At 37.8% G+C, this 17,604-nt stretch overlaps 1 protein-coding gene and 1 long non-coding RNA gene across 5 annotated transcripts in view; one reads left to right on the top strand and one right to left on the bottom strand.

The window, feature by feature from the left end:
• Nucleotides 1–17,604, top strand: part of SCN9A (sodium voltage-gated channel alpha subunit 9) — a 167,090-nt gene that overhangs the window by 76,870 nt on the left and 72,616 nt on the right. The window contains exons 8-12 of one of the 2 annotated variants that reach the window (XM_045033892.1): nucleotides 5,793–5,856; nucleotides 7,325–7,466; nucleotides 10,215–10,421; nucleotides 12,251–12,538; nucleotides 14,782–15,120. In XM_045033892.1, the coding sequence (XP_044889827.1) occupies nucleotides 5,793–5,856; nucleotides 7,325–7,466; nucleotides 10,215–10,421; nucleotides 12,251–12,538; nucleotides 14,782–15,120 (1,040 nt within the window). Of the gene's footprint in view, nucleotides 1–5,792; nucleotides 5,857–7,324; nucleotides 7,467–10,214; nucleotides 10,422–12,250; nucleotides 12,539–14,781; nucleotides 15,154–17,604 lie in introns of both variants that reach the window. The other variant, XM_019838208.3, reaches the window with a different exon arrangement.
• LOC109502716 overlaps nucleotides 15,971–17,604 on the bottom strand; it is a 119,498-nt gene continuing 117,864 nt past the window's right edge. For 2 of the 3 annotated variants that reach the window (XR_002161520.3, XR_006583261.1), the window contains exon 6: nucleotides 15,971–17,596. This is a non-coding gene — a long non-coding RNA (uncharacterized LOC109502716). Of the gene's footprint in view, nucleotide 17,604 lies in introns of all 3 variants that reach the window. The other variant, XR_006583262.1, reaches the window with a different exon arrangement.

Here is a 17,604-nt window from a genome sequence, read left to right as displayed (position 1 = left end):
GCTTGAGGATATCTTCTAGGCTTGTGGCTACAGTAACTTTTGATGGGTGACAATGGGAAATGAAGGAAGTGTAGGCAGGATTGTAGATGCAAGTTGTTACTAACCAGTTAAAGTTGAGATGACACTGATACGTGCAAGTGTAGAAAAAAGTAGACAATAGGGATTTAAGCATGGAGATCAGAGGAACTTCCTGCTTTGGAGATAAATACACTTTGAAATAATCAGCAAACAGAAAGGATACATACATACATACACACATCCTTCTGAAAAACTCTGATGTTTATAAGCAGGTTAAGAAAGGGCAACTGGATTTTTCATGCAAATTTGGTGAACTCCAAAACCCTAATATCTGGAAAGCAGGCAGAGAAGAAGACCCAGACAGGACACAGAGAAGGAGCAGCCAATAAAGTAAGAAGAAAACAAAGATGTGAACAGTGAAGCCAAGAGAAGAAAGTTTGAGGAGAAGGGAGTACTTGTGTTGAATGATGCTGCAAGATCGAGGATTAAGAATGATGGAGATAAAAGAATATGCATTAGCTTGAACAACATGGAAACTGTCAGAGACTTTCATGAGAAAATTTTAGTGGAGTGGTAAGAGCAGAAGGTTGGACTTAAGGTGGTGAGAGGGGTAAATAAAATGTCAGAAAGAAGAGATGACAGTATGTGTGGACAGTTCTCCCAAGAAATTTGGCTGTCATGGAAAGCAGAATAATGGAGGAGATGTCTGGTACTTTTTTAATGGCATATTTTGATAGGGATGCTCTTCTAGAGGTAGAAATGAGTGAGTAGTAAAATATAGATGAATAATTCAGGAGCGAAGGGGAGAAGTCAAGTTCTGGAGAAAGTGAAAGAGCAAAGACAAGAGATATCTCTACCACTGAAGCAAGAGGAAAGGTGGAGGGGCAGGCTGCAGACTTATCAGAAGAGGATTAAGTCAAACCCAGTAGCTTTCATTTCCTCAGAAAGGTGTGAAATGGGACCATTGGCTGGGAATGCAAATGAGAAAGAGGAAATTCTACAGAAGTTTTGAGGAGAATGCACTATATGGTCATCCTAAGGAATGGGACATGGAGTCTATTTTGAGTTGCAATTTGATACCAGAGATCATTTACTTAAAATGCAATCATTCACTTGGGTGTGAGAGTTTCCCCAATAACATTCAGCCACTTGGGCAAGTATGCAGAAGGTAGACATTAGAGTATGAGTCAGGGTAAGGTTCTGCCAGGTTAGTGTGATAGACTGATAGAAATACTTACAAGTTGAGGAAATTGTAAGAGAATGATATAATGAGTGTCTGTGGATTCAAAACTGGACAAGGAAAGAAGTGAACCCAAGAGTTGGTTGACAGGTTTTGAGAAAGTGGTGAGGTAAATGAATTGGAATTCTTGAAGAGATAAAAGAATTGCCATGGTAACGGCAGCCTACATAGAAAGCCTGAACATATTCTGAAAGTGTTTTCTGGGTCCTACAGCGAAGCCCCTTTGGAGGCGCTTTTAAAATTTGTTATCAAATAAAGAAGGCCATGTTTCAAACATACAATCTATAGATTTCCTTTGATGCCAAGCACTGTCTACTTTCATGCTCCTCAATCTTCCTTCTTGCTGCCACAGGTGAAGGAAAGGTTCGTGTGCACAGTTGGAAGCCAAATTTTCAGTACCTATTGTACGTGAATGTTGGGATAAAGAAACCTCTATTTTCTGAATGTTTGACATTTCATAGAAAAGTTCCTAGAAAAGCCACAGTGTTGCTCTGCACTTCTACCAGGGCTTTTCCTGTCTTCATCTATGGTGCTTTCCTTGTGGGGACTTCCCAGAGTTCAGTCTCCCAGAAGGCAGTGTGTCAATTGCAGGCAATCTGCCTCTACCTGATCCCCAGCACTAGCTTTCTCAGAGTTAACTTATTATTGCCTCTTGGTTGAGGAAAAAACTCTTGAATCCAAAAGCCCAAGTCATACATGGTTGCTACAAGCTGTCTTTCTGAACCAGGTTGGATAAAACTAATCATAGAATGTTTAGGTCACCAGTATGTTTTACCATTCTGTACCAATCTGCTTTTGACTGAATATTCTAGATTTTAGGTGTGTGAATTTTGCAATTTTCTATTTCCTTTTATCCCCATGTGACTTTTAGTGTGAGGTTGAGGCTTATCTATTACTATCCACAATCTTTGTTGTTGTACTGCATTATATTTAACAACTTTATTGAGATAATTCACATACCATAAAAATCCCCCTTTTTAAAGTATACAGTTCAGTGTTTCATAGTATATTCACAGAGTTGTGCAAACACCAGCACTAATTTTAGAATAATTTTATCTCCCTCAAAAGTAACCCTGTACTCAGAATACCTGAGTGGCTCAGTCGGTTAAGTGTCCAACTCTTGATTTCGGCTCAGGTCATGATCTCATGGTTTGTGGAATCAAAGCCTGCATTGGGCTCTGCGCTGACAGTCCCCAGAGTCTGCTTGGGATTCTCTCTCTCCCTCTCTCTCTGCCCCTCCCCTGCTCCTGCTCTCTCTCTCAAAATAAATAAACATTTTTTTAAAAAAAGAAGAAACCCTGTACTCACTGGCGATCACTGTCCATTCCCTCGTCCTGCAAACCCCTGACAATCACTAATCTACTTTCTGTCTCTATGGATTTACCTATTCTGAGCATTTTATATACATGAAATCATACAATATGTGGCCTTTGTGTCTGGCTTCTTTCACTTAGCATGTTTTCAGGTTTCATCCCTGTGGCAGTAATTCATTTCTTTTTATTGCTAAATAATACTCCCTTGTATATATATACTACATTTTGTTTAAGCATTCATTAATTGATGAATGTCTTTGTTGTTTCCACTTTGGGGCTATTGTGAATAATGCTGCTATGAATATTCATGTGTAAGTTTTACTGTGGACGTATGTTTTTATTTCTCTCTGCATTACGTTTCCCCTTTACGTGTTAACCTTAAATTCTCTTGAGGCTAATTATTCCAATAATGTAATGTCTGTTTTTGTGTAGGGATTATTTTAAAGTGTTCTGTAAGGCCAACGTGAACTACTGCCATTGCTTTACCTTTCATCATTCTTGTACTGACATTCTTGTACTGACTTCATCATTCTGTTTGCCCTGCCCTGGGACAGGCAACTCTAGAGCCTGTTCTTTTTCTTTTTTTAAAAAAACCTTATTCTGAGAGAGAGAAGGAGAGACAGTGAGCACAAGCAGGGGAGGGGCAGAGAAAGAGGGAGATAGAGAATCCCACGCAGGCTCCATGCCGTCAGCTCAGTGCCTGATGTGGGGCTCAAACCCACAAACCCTGAGATCATGACCTGACCCAAAACCAAGCGTAGGCCACTTAACCAACTGAACCACCCACTAGATCCCATTCTTATAAAAACTCCTCAGGGGCGCCTGGGTGGCGCAGTCGGTTAAGCGTCCGACTTCAGCCAGGTCACGATCTCGCGGTCCGGGAGTTCGAGCCCCGCGTCGGGCTCTGGGCTGATGGCTCGGAGCCTGGAGCCTGTTTCCGATTCTGTGTCTCCCTCTCTCTCTGCCCCTCCCCCGTTCATGCTCTGTCTCTCTCTGTCCCAAAAATAAATAAACGTTAAAAAAAAAAAAATTAAAAAAAAAAAAAAACTCCTCAGTGATTGGTAAGCGTGAGCCAGCGTTACTTTAAAGGATAGTTCTAAAGTAATCCTTCCATAGTCAAAATGTCTTGGAAGCTTATGTACAAAAAACTCCATCTTAATCTTCTCCATTCTCATTCTGCCATGCCCACCCTACCTAAGCCACAAGAGTTTTTTCAAAAAAGTTGTTCATGTACATTCTCCCCTAAATTTTCACTTCAAACTAAGAGGCATTATTGTTTTTTTGTGCATAAGACAAAGCAATGTGGGAGTCAATCGATTAATCTTAACTGGAATTGTGTAATAGTTTAATAATGATCGCTGCTGTTCTTTGAGCAGCTGTGTAGTTAGAATGTGAGGACCACTGTATTAAACACTTTACATGCAATATCCTGTGTATGCTATTCACTATCTCTACAAAGCAGGCATAGTGGCTAACCATTAAAGTGGTAAGATAGTTCACCTACATAGGAAGGGGTAGAAGCAACATTCAAATCCAAGTATGTCTACCTTCAAAGTCTTTCTTCCACTATCACTCCAGAAGCCTCCTAACAATTACATCTTTATTCCTTTGATTGGAGCCAAATAGGAAGCCTACCCTTATTAAAAAGAATAGATATTTTTTAATTCTTCATACCTTTACTGTGCATGGCTGGATTGATTCCTGTCTTAAGAATAAGCTTTGATAGGGGTGCCTGAGTGGCTCAGTCAGTTAAGCATCCGACTTCGGCTCAGATCATGATCTCACGGTCCGTGAGTTCAAGCCCCGCGTCGGGCTCTGTGCTGACAGCTCAGAGCCTGGAGCCTGATTCTATGCCACCACCCCCCTTCTCTCTCTACCCCTCCCCCACTCACACTCTATCTTGCTCTTCTCTCAAAAATAAATAAATGTGAAAAAAATTTTTTTTAAAGAATAAGCTTTGACAGTAAATGAAGAAAGAGATTATAACATCCCTTATGCCTGAAAATGGACACAAAACATACCATGAGGGGGAAATGTGCATTCAGTTCACTGCCATATCCTCAATATCTGGAAATTAGTAAGTCCTACATAATTATTAAGTGGTGAATAAATGAGAGACTTTCAAAAGACAGGTGTGTCCATTTATAGTATTGCCTTGCTGACTCCACCACTTCTGGAATACTTTGGGGCTCAGTTGGGGGCTCCCTTCCTTCTCTTTTCTTCCCTTCTCTTTTCCAGCTACACTTTCTCTTTGGGTTAACTCCTCAGCTCCCATGGCTTTGAAAACTATCTACCTGATGGTGACTCCTAGCACATTCTTGTGTCCTCTCTCCCACCACACACTCCATCAGCAAATCCTGTCCACTCTGTTTTCACCCCTTTCTCTCCATATCCACAGCTGCCCTTTGAATTTTAGCCACATCGCCTTTCCCTGTAGTCTCTTAACTCCTCTCTCTGCTTCCACACCTGCTCTCTTATTATCTACAGTCCATAAAACAACCATTGTGACATTTTAAAATGTTGATTATTATCTCATATTGCTACCTCATATTGCTACCTCTATTACTTCTAATCATACTTAAAATCCAAACTTCTTTTGATAACATACAAAGGCATTTGACCCCTGCCTTACTTCCGCCACATGGTTCTCTCCACTCACTAGCCTGTAGCCAGGCTGGCCATCTTGTCGTTTCTTCCATTCACCAACTTCATTTCTGCCTCAGGCCCTTTGCTCCTGGTTTTCACCCTGCCAAAATATCTCTTCACCAGGGTCTTTGGATGACTGGCTTCTTTGCAGCATTTAGGTCCCAGTTCAAATGTCATATCTTTGAAAGGTCTGCCCTGACCACATTTTATCACATTGTCTTATTTCCTTTAGGGCATTTATCACTATCTAAAAATACTTTGTATATTTATGTATTTACTTGTCTTTCTCCATCCCCAATTTCCATGCTTACCTACATGTAAAGAAAGATCCATAAAAATAATGATCTTGTTTGTCATGTTTTTATTATTTTATTCATTGCCTGACCCATAAGAAGTTATCAATAAATATTTGAGAGAGAATATGCAAGAATATAATAAATAAACAAATGAATGCACATTGCCTAGGACTGGGCCTGAATATGTGCAAGTATGTCTATACTAATTAATTTAACTTCTGTATCATTCTTAAAGCTTACATTCTCTAATGTTATATTCTTCAATTTCTTCATAAACAGAATATTTTTATTACTTGGAGGGATCCAAAGATGCTCTCCTTTGTGGTACAAGCACAGATTCAGGGTAAGTAATATTTGTTTTGTTTTTAGTCTGAAGGCTACAAAATAAAAGGAAAAGCATAATCAATACGTTTTTTTTTATGAGAAACTTTAAAACATTTATAGTTAATGCATACTTCTGAAAGCAAAACTTGGAGGTAGTGCTTGAATTGAAATAAGATACAAGTTATATATATATGTATATATACATATATATACATATGTATGTATACATATGTGTATATATGTGTGTGTATATATATAATTTTTCTACTTTCTTAATACATATGTGTATTTATATATATATAACATATGTGTGTGTATATATATATAATACATGTGTATATATATATATATAACATATGTTTTAAGAAAGTAGAAAAAAAATATATATATATATACACACACACATATATATTAAGAAAGTAGTAAAATTACTTCTGGAAAATTGGCTGGATAATTTTCAAGTCTTTCTTCTTTCTGGAAAAAGAATGATAGAATCAACTTTCTTTCTTCCCAAATTCTACTCATTTTCCAATCAAGAATGATTCATAGATGACTGAATGCAGGGACACTTTGGCCACTCTAAACAAAAGGAACCCATGGACTTGGGTAAAGATATTTTAAGAATCTCCCATCTCTACAAACTACCTATCTTGCAGTTTTTCCTATATACCAAGTTCATCTCTGTTCTTGTTCTCCCCCGCCCAGATATTTGTTCACCAGGCTCTGTGTTCACTGGGAACATTAAAAATAAACAAATAAGGTTGCTGCCCTGCAAGACAGTTCAGAACACTGTTCAATGGCATCACCATACAAGTCTACCAATTTATTTTATTTTATTGTTATTTTTTTTTGAAGAAGTTAGAAGTTTATTGAATACACCACAAGGGAGCAGTGGGCAGAACAGTAGAGACTGCCCAGTCCACCGATTTTAGAATGAAAAATATAAAACTACAAATCTTTATGAACTTAAATAATTGCTCTATTTTGGCTATTTTTTTAATTCAAATTCACTCCAAGAATAATTTGGAGGAACCGAGTTTTGGTGGAGGCCTATATATCAATATTTCTGATGCAAGAACTATTACTTGGTGCCAGATGGAATTTCCAGATTTTGATGAGGATACTAATAGCAGCTGCCATTTATTAAATGCTTTCTATATAGAGGAACTAGGCTAGACCATTTGTATATATCATCTTCTTTAAACTTAACAACAATCTTAACCTTTTGAAGTAGGTTTTATCCTCTTCTCACAGAAAGAGTAAACTGCACCTTGAAGAATTTAAGTAATTTGACAAAGTCACCAACTAGTAGAGTAGAATGAGATTCAAACCCAGTTCCTCCTGATTCCAAATAATGTGTTCTTAATCATTATTCAATATCGTCCCCCTAGAAAGGAACCTTGAATATCTAACTGTTCTGTTGTACTCCTTAGGTTGCCTCCCGGAAACATTCTAACTTGTAATTTTTTTTTTTTTTTTGTATGTAGTCAGTGTCCAGAAGGGTACAAGTGTGTGAAAGCTGGTAGAAACCCTGATTATGGCTACACAAGCTTTGACACTTTCAGTTGGGCCTTCTTGGCCTTATTTCGGCTAATGACCCAGGATTACTGGGAAAATCTTTACCAACAGGTGAGTGCCAAGAGAAACATTCAGTGCATTTTTGAATAGCATAAAAATCTGGTGACTGTTCCTTACCAGACTTTATGTAAGATTTTTTTTTTCAATTTAGAAAGGACAAAACTCTTTTGGCTTATCACTAAAATTAGACATGTTTTATTTCCAGCAGTATTAGAGTGGATAAGTCTGAAAATTATAAATTGTTATCTTATCCTTTTTTGGCTTATTTGATCTCCAGTTCATGTCCCCCCAACCCTTTCTGAATATAGCATCCTTTGGGGTCCTAAGTAAATAGCAGGAAATACACTATCACAGTCTCTTGTAGCTCTCCTGCACACACTGTTTCCTGAATGTGCTGCCCTGCTTGCAATGCCCTAAACACCAGGATCTTGTAGGTTCATCATGCTTTATTTTTTTGAACTCCCATGTACAGTTGCTATGAATTAAATTGTACCCCCTCCCATTTATGTGTTAAAGTCCTAACTCCTAGCGCCTTAGACTGACTATTTTTTGAGTTAGGGATTTAAAGAGGTGACTAAATTGAAATGAGGCATCGGGATGGGTCCTAATCCAATCTGACTGGTGTCCTTAAAAGAAAAGGAGATTAGTTCCTGAGAAACACCAGAAATGTGCCCACCTGGACACAGAGAGAAGACCCTGTGAGCACTCGGTGAGACGGCAGCCATTGACAAGCCAAGGAGAGAGACCTCAGGAGAAATCCAACAAACCAACCCTTTGATATTGGACTTCCATCCTCTAGAACTGTTGGAAAGTAGAATTTCTGGGGCACCTCAGTTGCTCAGTCGGTTAAGCGTCCGACTTCGGCTCAGGTCATGATCTCACAGTTCGTGGGTTCAAGCTCCGTGTTGGGCTCTGTGCTGACAGCTCAGAGCCTGGAGCCTGTTTCGGATTCTGTGTCCCCCTCTCTCTGCCCCTCCCCCACTCATGCTCTCTCTCAGTCTCTCAAAAGTGAATAAAGATTAAAAAAAATTTTTTTAGGGGCGCCTGGGTGGCGCAGTTTGTTGAGCGTCCGACTTCAGCCAGGTCATGATCTCGCGGTCCCTGAGTTCGAGCCCCGCGTCAGGCTCTGGGCTGATGGCTCGGAGCCTGGAGCCTGTTTCCGATTCTGTGTCTCCCTCTCTCTCTGCCCCTCCCCCGTTCATGCTCTGTCTCTCTCTGTCCCAAAAATAAATAAAAAACGTTGAAAAAAATTTTTTTTAATTAAAATTTCTGTTGTTTCAGCTTCCCAGTTTATATAGTACATTGTTGTGGCAGCTCTAGGAAGGAAATATAAGAATTGAAGACCCAATTCACATCTCTAAATTCTCCTGTCCAAACTCAATTTCTCCCCCTACACTTCCATGCCTTTTTAATATTCCTCAGTTTATAGTATCCATCACTTGTACATTAATTATTAATTCACATGGCCACCTCCTCCAATGTGATCTTTTGGGCCTGTGGGTGTACCTTTTCACTTATATATTCTCAGCACCTGACCCCAGGAGGAAAGAGATGAAAATGATTATTCTGTATTATAAATAAAAAACGAATCACTTTTCTTAGAATTGCCAGATTCTTTTGGCCATTTTATGTTTACTTCATTTCTAATATTACAAAGGAATATAGAAATTATGTAAACATATACTTCAGAGGAAAAAAGGACTAGAAACAACTTTAAATATGCAAAAAGAAGCTCACTTTTACTCAAAATTAAAGAAATGAAAATTAAAATGAGAGTGACAGCTAATTTTTTACCTGTTAGAATGATGGAGATCCAAAGAGAGATGCTGTCTGGCTGTGACATGGGGAGGTAGACTTACTCACACATTGCTGGGAACCACAGCCAAGTGCAACACAGGAACTTTTATGAAAATTAAAATGAATATACCCATTAACCAAAAATTCCACTACCTAAGAATTTATCAAAGAGAAGAAATTGTAACAATGATAACTGATAGAAAAGGGAAATGAGTAGGCATCAGAGATAGGAGAGAGATATTTTTCATGTAATTATCTTTTTATACCATTTGAATTTTTTTACTATATGTTGCATTCAAAATTTTTAATACATATTAATTAAAAGTAAATATAAGAGTAGACAAGCAATTAAGATCATTCAATTAGGCTCGCTACTTTGTGTGAACATGATACATCATCATTGATACTTTCTTTATCAGTCAAGGGACTACAGATACTATCTGCTTCTCCAATTTGAAAATGAGCAGAGTAGCTCCTTTTTGAGTAATTTTCAGACTGCAGATTTAAAAAATCCCAGACTGAGGCACCTGTGTGGCTTAGTCAGTTAAGGGTCCAACTCTTGATTTCGACTCAGGCCATGATCTCATAGTTTGTGAGTTGGAGCCCCACGTCGGGCTCTGTGCTCACAGTGTAGAGTCTGCTTGGGATTCTCTCTGACCATCTATCTCTACTTCTCTCTCTCTCTCTCTCTCTCTCTCTCTCTCTCAAAAATAAATAAGTAAACATTGTTTTAATCCAGGATTATTATTCTTAAAAATAGTGAAGAATCATACCTAATTTTAATACAAGTTTAATAGATTGCTATATCCTTTGTAGTGAAAAAGTGTGTATTTTAAATACTGATTGTTTTCCATGGAGGTGTAATTTTATTCCTTTATATTTTTGATAACATGAGATTATACTGAACTGCCCAACTTCCCCATGCCTAATATGCCATTCAAGTTGAAATAATCTACCAAAAATCTTTGTGTTATTAAAATAATTATTTCCATTTTTCCCTAGACACTGCGTGCTGCTGGGAAAACCTACATGATCTTCTTTGTTGTGGTGATTTTTCTGGGATCCTTTTATCTAATAAACTTGATCCTTGCTGTGGTTGCCATGGCCTATGAGGAACAGAACCAGGCAAACATCGAAGAAGCGAGGCAAAAGGAGTTAGAATTTCAACAGATGTTAGATCGTCTTAAAAAAGAGCAAGAAGAAGCTGAGGTATTATTGTTTGGTGTAAAATTCTCCCTAGAAGTAGAAATCCAAAGGGGAATAGCAGAGGCTCATAGCAGAGGCTCTGTGGCCTTCCCCATGAGATTTTCCTTACTGGATTTTTTAACATAAGCTGAATTTTCATTCTGGGGTGGTCAAAGAGCCAATTCTGGATTGAGTTAGAATTGGTATTTGTCTCATTCTACCTTTCCCCATAATCAGCTCACTCCAGCACAGAGAATATTCTAAGCCATTCCTCCTAAACCTGTTATCCATAATTCCTCAGTATGTATAGCATTATGCAAAGTCCCAAAACATATATGATATGTTTCCCCAGAGTAGCAATTGCATACAAAAGCTTAGGGAAAATTATTTAAGTGTTAAAGATAACAGATACTCTATGGAGTAGAAAGAAAAATGTGCATCAATTTTTGTTAATGTGGCAAGAAGTTTTAAGATAAAAAACATGAGATGTTAAGAAAATTTATACTTACGGTTGTAGGCACTTTAGGCTAAGGTACAAATTATTGAGTATTCTTCCTTACTCCTCTCTCCAAGAGGTACTTCAGTGGAAAAGTTTCAGAAGGTTTGTACCAAGAGAACCAAAAATTTCAATATTATGCAGGAGTTTAAAATTTGTTTGGGGGCACCTGGGTGGCTCAGTCAGTTAAGCATCTGACCGGCTCAGGTCATGATCTCATGGTTTGTGAGTTCAAGTCTGCATTGGGCTTTGCACTGACAGTGCAGAGCCTGCTTGGGATTTTCTCTCTGCCTCTCCCCTACTTTTACTCTCAAAATAAATAAATAAACTTTCAAAAAAAAAATAAAAATAAATAAAATTTGTTTGATATTTCAACCTAAATATCTTCAAAATGTCTAACTTATTAGGGGAAAGGTAGTAATATGTAAAGTAGAAAACTTTGATAGAGGAAGATGTTCAGTGCAGTATTTTGATAATATTAAACATCAAAAAGCATATATATTTTTTAATTAGATAATGATAAGGAGAATTATGATATTTTTGTGCCTTGGAGTATTATTCAGCCATGAAATGATGTGCTTTAAGAATATTATAATGACAGTGAAATGTTTTAATGTAATGCGTTAAGTAGTAGGATACAAAATTGGGCATAATATACAAACAATTTAAAAACTATATATATATATATATATATATATATATATATGAAGAAATATACCAATTATTTCTGGGTTTTAGGATTGAGTGATTTTTTTTTTATTCACAATGTCCTTATTTTCCAAATTTTTACAAGGAATGTTTTAATAATAAAAACTTAATTTTTTGATAAAAGATTAACAGTATGTCATCCAGGATTTTCTAGGAAACCCTTAGAAGTCTCTCATTTTCTTGACATTCATTTTATAATAATTCATTTTTGTTTTCAGGCAATTCAGTTTTCATTAAACTAAGTGCCTAACTCTTTTGATAATATTGAGTTAATTACCTGAAAAAGATGTACGAATTTTCTTATTATGTGGTTTATGTGAGTTTTATGTTACAGAATTACCTAGTAAAACTTTTATAAATACCATTTTAAATTGTTTTACCATAAATATAGGAATAGTATATATTAGTTTAATGCCAAAGTAAAATGGGGCCTTATCACAATGCAAGAGAAGCAACAAATATGTGCTTTGTAAGCTCTCTAGTTACAATACAAAAATAAAAAATAAAAAAAAGGCATGACTTCATGCACAAGGGACATGATTACATGGACAGTGTAATTAAATTCATGGTAGAGAGGTGCCTACCCCATAATAGAGTTTCCCAGACTTTGGAAATGACTTACCACATGTGTGACCTCTTGGTCCAACAGGCAATCGCAATGGCAGCAGCTGAGTACACAAGTATTGGGAGAAGCAGAATTATGGGCTTCTCTGAGAGTTCTTCTGAAACATCCAAACTGAGCTCTAAAAGTGCTAAAGAAAGAAGAAACAGAAGAAGGAAAAAGAACCAAAAGAAGCTCGCCAGTGGGGAAGAAAAGGGAGACAATGAGAAATTGTCCAAATCGGAGTCTGAGGAGAGTATCAGGAGAAAAAGTTTCCACCTTGGGGTTGAAGGTCATAGGCGAGCACGTGAAAAGAGACTGTCTACCCCTAATCAGGTACCACTGCAATTGTCAAATGCTTATTGCCAGGGCTAGGATTATAGAGCAAAATGTGTTACCTTGAAGTAACAGGATCTCAGGAGAGGAGAGTGAGTGACTTCACTGGTATATTTTTAGGTAAAAACTTATTGATTGTTGGACATTTATGGAAAGAACACAGATGTGCATAGTTTTCCATTTAACTTGGACCATTTTTGAAGGAGCCTATAGTTTCAACATTGTCATATCTTCTCCGATAAACATTTTCAGAACAGAATATTCATGAGAACTATCATAAATGAAGAAATTATTTACACAACATATTAACTTTTACATTTTTATCTAGTCTGTATTTGGTAATGCCTCATTGGCTAAAAACTAATCCCAGACTAGGTTCTCTACTTTTCTTTACCACCATAACTAATGGTACCACCAGAATATCAGTGCATGAGCTGGAAAGTTTGGAGACACTTGACAACCTCTACCCCCAACTACATCAACTACTGATAACTAATCGCTCAGTCTGTTATTTCTGCTTGTGTAAAATATCTCTTTCCTTTTTTCTTTTTTCTCTTTCCACTGAAACCTCCATATCTCAGGGTTCCCTGCCTACAAAACTCTAAGATGAACAATTGCTCCCCTTCTCCTAAATACTAGCCTGTTTTCTCTCATACAACACTCCCAAATTCCTTTTACAAAACAAAGCTGTCCCTTGGCTCAACTTGAAAAACAAAGAAAACAAAACAAAACAAACACTCTGTATTGAATAACTACTGACTATAGAACAAGACCTACATCTTATCCATGTTGTGGACTGGCTTCAGCCTCATTTCCTACCTTTCTCTACCTTCATGTACCCTCAGTCCATCGTGATTATTCACTCATACATACATGCCCTGTACCTCTGTTACTTAGTACGTGTGGTGTTCTCTAAGTGGGGTGATTTTCTTCTTTGTTTCCCTCCTGGTGTGGCAGCACCCATTCTTCTTTCATAAGCTCAGATGCCACTTATCCCACAAATTTGCCTCTGCCCTCACCACTTCTCCCATTTGCTCTTTGGTGCCTTACTTAACAATTACTATCCTTTGCATTTATGACTTCATTTAAAACTGAGACAAACTGTAAGAAACTCTTGAATACAGAGAACAAATGGAGGGTTGCCGGCGAGGAGGTGGGTGGGGGGATGGTTTAAATGGGTGATGGGCATTAAGGAGGGTGCTTTTCGGGGTAAACATTGAGCATCATATGTAAGAGATGAATCATGGTGTTCTACTCCTGAAGCCAAGACTACACTGTATGTTATCTAACTTGAACTTAAACATTAAGAAAAAAATAATTAAAACAATAAAATTTCTACCTTCCACTACTTGAGTCTGTAAGATGCTTCCAGATACACATAGAAATCAGAGTCCCTACCTTCAAAGATTTTATAATTTAGCTGGGGAGACAGAACTTGAAAGCACGTGGTATCAATAAAAAGACATATGACAAGAGCAAAACAAGCTGGATTTAAGGCAAAGGCTTTGTCATCCTCGCTTTCCATTATTCAGAGTGCCTGCCACTTTGTCCTTTACATAGGAAGCACTAGCACTTATTGAATTAGATACTTCCAAAGAATAAACATTCAGTTTTGTTTATGGACACGGTTTATCCTGGCCGTGAATTCAATAAATGCGACTTTTCCTCTTCTTTGGTGTTGGGCAATCTCTTTTTCAAATTCTAGTATTATATGATTTGTAAACTCACTGACATTGAAAGGTCTTTCTTAACATACCTTGACTGAGCTTCCAACATGTAAAGTGGAGTTGCAAGCATTGGAATGCAAAGAAGCACACAGTGTGCCCTTCGGCCTCAAGAGAGTTTCAATTACTTATGGAACTTAGGGACTGATATATTGAAAGCTAAATAACAGGTATGGATACCAAATGCTTTTTATAAGTGGTACGTTCTTTGTAGCAAAATCAATGGGGTAGAAAGCATGGCGAGGTCACTGTAGGCCAAAGTAGGAGAGACCTATACAGTAATAAATAATGTACCTACTCCAGAAAGGATGAATTCTCCAGTCTTTTCATCCCTTATTTGGGAGAATTTGTCTTCCTGCTGAATTGCTTTATTTTTTAATATGTTTCTTTTCAACCAGCGCAGAGCCACCTGGACTCAGCTCAGAGGTCTCAGAGGCAGTAATGTGCACTTCTATTCTTAGATGCTTCAGCAGATACATGGCTACATGTCATCTTTTTTGTTTTTTTTTTTTCCTGCAGTCACCACTCAGCATCCGAGGCTCCTTGTTTTCTGCAAGGCGCAGCAGCAGAACGAGTCTTTTTAGTTTCAAAGGCCGAGGGAAAGACATTGGATCTGAGACTGAGTTTGCCGACGACGAGCATAGCATTTTCGGGGATGGTGAGAGCAGGAGGGGCTCACTGTTTGTGCCCCACAGACCTCGGGAGCGGCGCAGCAGTAACATCAGCCAAGCCAGTAGGTCCCCCCCAGTGCTGCCAGTGAATGGGAAGATGCACAGTGCCGTGGACTGCAATGGTGTGGTCTCCCTGGTTGATGGACCCTCAGCCCTCATGCTCCCCAATGGACAGCTTCTGCCAGAGGTGATAATAGATAAGGCAACTTCTGATGACAGCGTAAGGATGTTTTAAATAGCTCAGGCCTGGCTCGGCCCTTGTTCTTGCATCAGTCCATCTGCTAGAGGGGCCTTCTTGGGTCCTGTGAATGGCTCTGCATTTTGCAATACCGCTACGACCGAAACACACCTTCACCTCATTAATGTAATCCTCGTGGGATATGCTGTAGATGTCTAATTCAAAGATATTTAAAACTGCATTTTTTAAAAAAGGAACTTATATTTACTTCCATATTATAAGCCATCCCTTTAGAAAACAATGTATAAAAGACATAGATATATATACATAAATCTCAGCACAGAAAATGCATTGGTTATGCTGATCTTTATTAGTTGATAATAGGTCCCATTTTTCTGAGGAAATTTGGATTCTTTCCACCTACTGCTATCTTTCTGAAGATACTGTTTAATATATACCTTGTACAAAGAATCGAGTTTTAATAATAGTAATAATAATAGCAAACATGTGTTTAGGATTTATAATAGCCCTTTAAGGTGATATATTATCATCCCTCTCTTACATAGGAGGAAACTGAGGCATGGAGAAGCAAAACCATTTCCCCAAGTTCACTCAGCTAGTAAACAGTAGTCCTGAAGTTCAAACAGGCTCTCTGTTTCAGAGCTTGCACTCTTAACCCACCACATTTTTGCTCTCTCTCCAATGTGTGCTAGGCTTTTAAACTTGGAAATAATTTAATGTTTTTAATGTTTGTTTATTTTTGAGAGACAGAGAGAGAGTGTGAGCAGGGGAGGGGCAGAGAGAAGGAGACAAAGAATCTGAAGCAGGCTCCAGACTCTGAGCTGTCAGCACAGAGCCCACCGTGGGGCTCAAACCCACAAACTGTGAGATCATGACCTGTGCTGAAGTTGGGCATTTAACCAACTGAGCCACCCAGGTGCCCTGAAACTTAGAAATAATTTACAATAGCTATGCTTTTCCCCATACATAAATGAAACTTTTTTCATTCAAATAAGATAAAAACAAAAACAAAAACTCTGTGGTCTGGAGTCTACCAATAAAAATATAATAGCCAAACTATATACACTAATACAAACATACACACATAAAAGCAAAAACAAAACAACGATTCCAAGGCAACAATTTCAAGGGTTTAGGAGTAATTAAGTCAGTAGAGAAAGTGTCTAATTAGGCTGGAAAGTGAGATCTTTCTGGTTTCTGGAGTTTCTAGGTTACCTCTTTAGGCCAGTCACTGTTACATTGCATTACTAAAGATCAGTAGTGGCTCTGACTGACCTAACAAGCTTTGAACTCATGCTAGGTATTCATATATTCACATTTTCAGACAATATATTTTTAGTGAGAATAAAGTTCCATCAAAGTCATGGCCACATACATATTTCATTTGGAATGACTGCATGTGCTTTTTAGGTAACAAGTGACCTCTGTGCTTGCATGATCCAGCTTTGGGCCTTTGGCCAAGATATTTTTCCTTGTCAAATGAGCATGCTAAATTCTATGGAATCAGATCTTTGCTGTGTTTTGCTTTTCAGTGATGTACTATCTGTGAAACATATAATTTATATCAGATTTGGATATTATTTCATATTTTTAAATGAAACATTTTCACTTAAGACTTTACTTTTACCGTAGAAAAATCTAGAGTATACTCTAAGATTCAACAGAAATGCAATAAACATGATAGTGTGGCAAAACATACAGTTTAGATGAAAAAAATTGCATGACAGATAATATAACCTTGACAACTAAAACGTGTCTACATGAAAAAGAATGTGTTATTCTTGTTTGACTTGTAGAAAAATTGCCATTTCTTGAAAGTCAGTAGATTAGAGACTGTATCAAATAGAAAGATCTCCATAAAAAGCCAGCTACAGATATGTGTGTGTGGATGTCTGCGCACATACACATACAGATAGACACACATGCATACATTTATGCCCATGTGTCCATATTTTGATATACACACACATATAAGTATATCTAAACAACTATACAACTTTAAAACTCTAGAGCTATATTTACATGTTTGTGAAGTGGTGTGTGTGTATCTATACATACGTAAATACCACATATACCACACCTAAACAGATAGATAGGTGATACATGTAGAATTGTATAGTTGTTTGTGTGTATATGTGTATGTGTGTGTGTGTGTTGTTGGCCTGCACTGAACCAGCATAGTGTTTAAACTTTGAATTAGTTGCCAAGATTTAAAAGCAAGACATTTTCACACAAAAATGAGTGCACCTGGTAAGACTGAGCTCATATTCCTGCATGGCAACAATCCTTTAGAGCTGAACAGTGGTCACCTCTTTCAGATGGAGCTTACATTCTCCATTTTGCTACAGTGCCCACCAGTCTCCGTCGTCCTTTTCACGCTGAGTCATTTATCCTCATCCACTCAGAGCAATTCATGAGATCTTCCTTGGTAATAAGAAACATCCATTACAGTCTCCATGTAATTCTGTTACC

The sequence above is a fragment of the Felis catus genome, chromosome C1 (assembly GCF_018350175.1).
Source record: "Felis catus isolate Fca126 chromosome C1, F.catus_Fca126_mat1.0, whole genome shotgun sequence".
NCBI lineage: Eukaryota > Metazoa > Chordata > Mammalia > Carnivora > Felidae > Felis > Felis catus.
The sequence above is the reverse complement of the archived record's forward strand: the minus strand, read 5'-3'. Positions and strand labels throughout refer to the sequence as shown.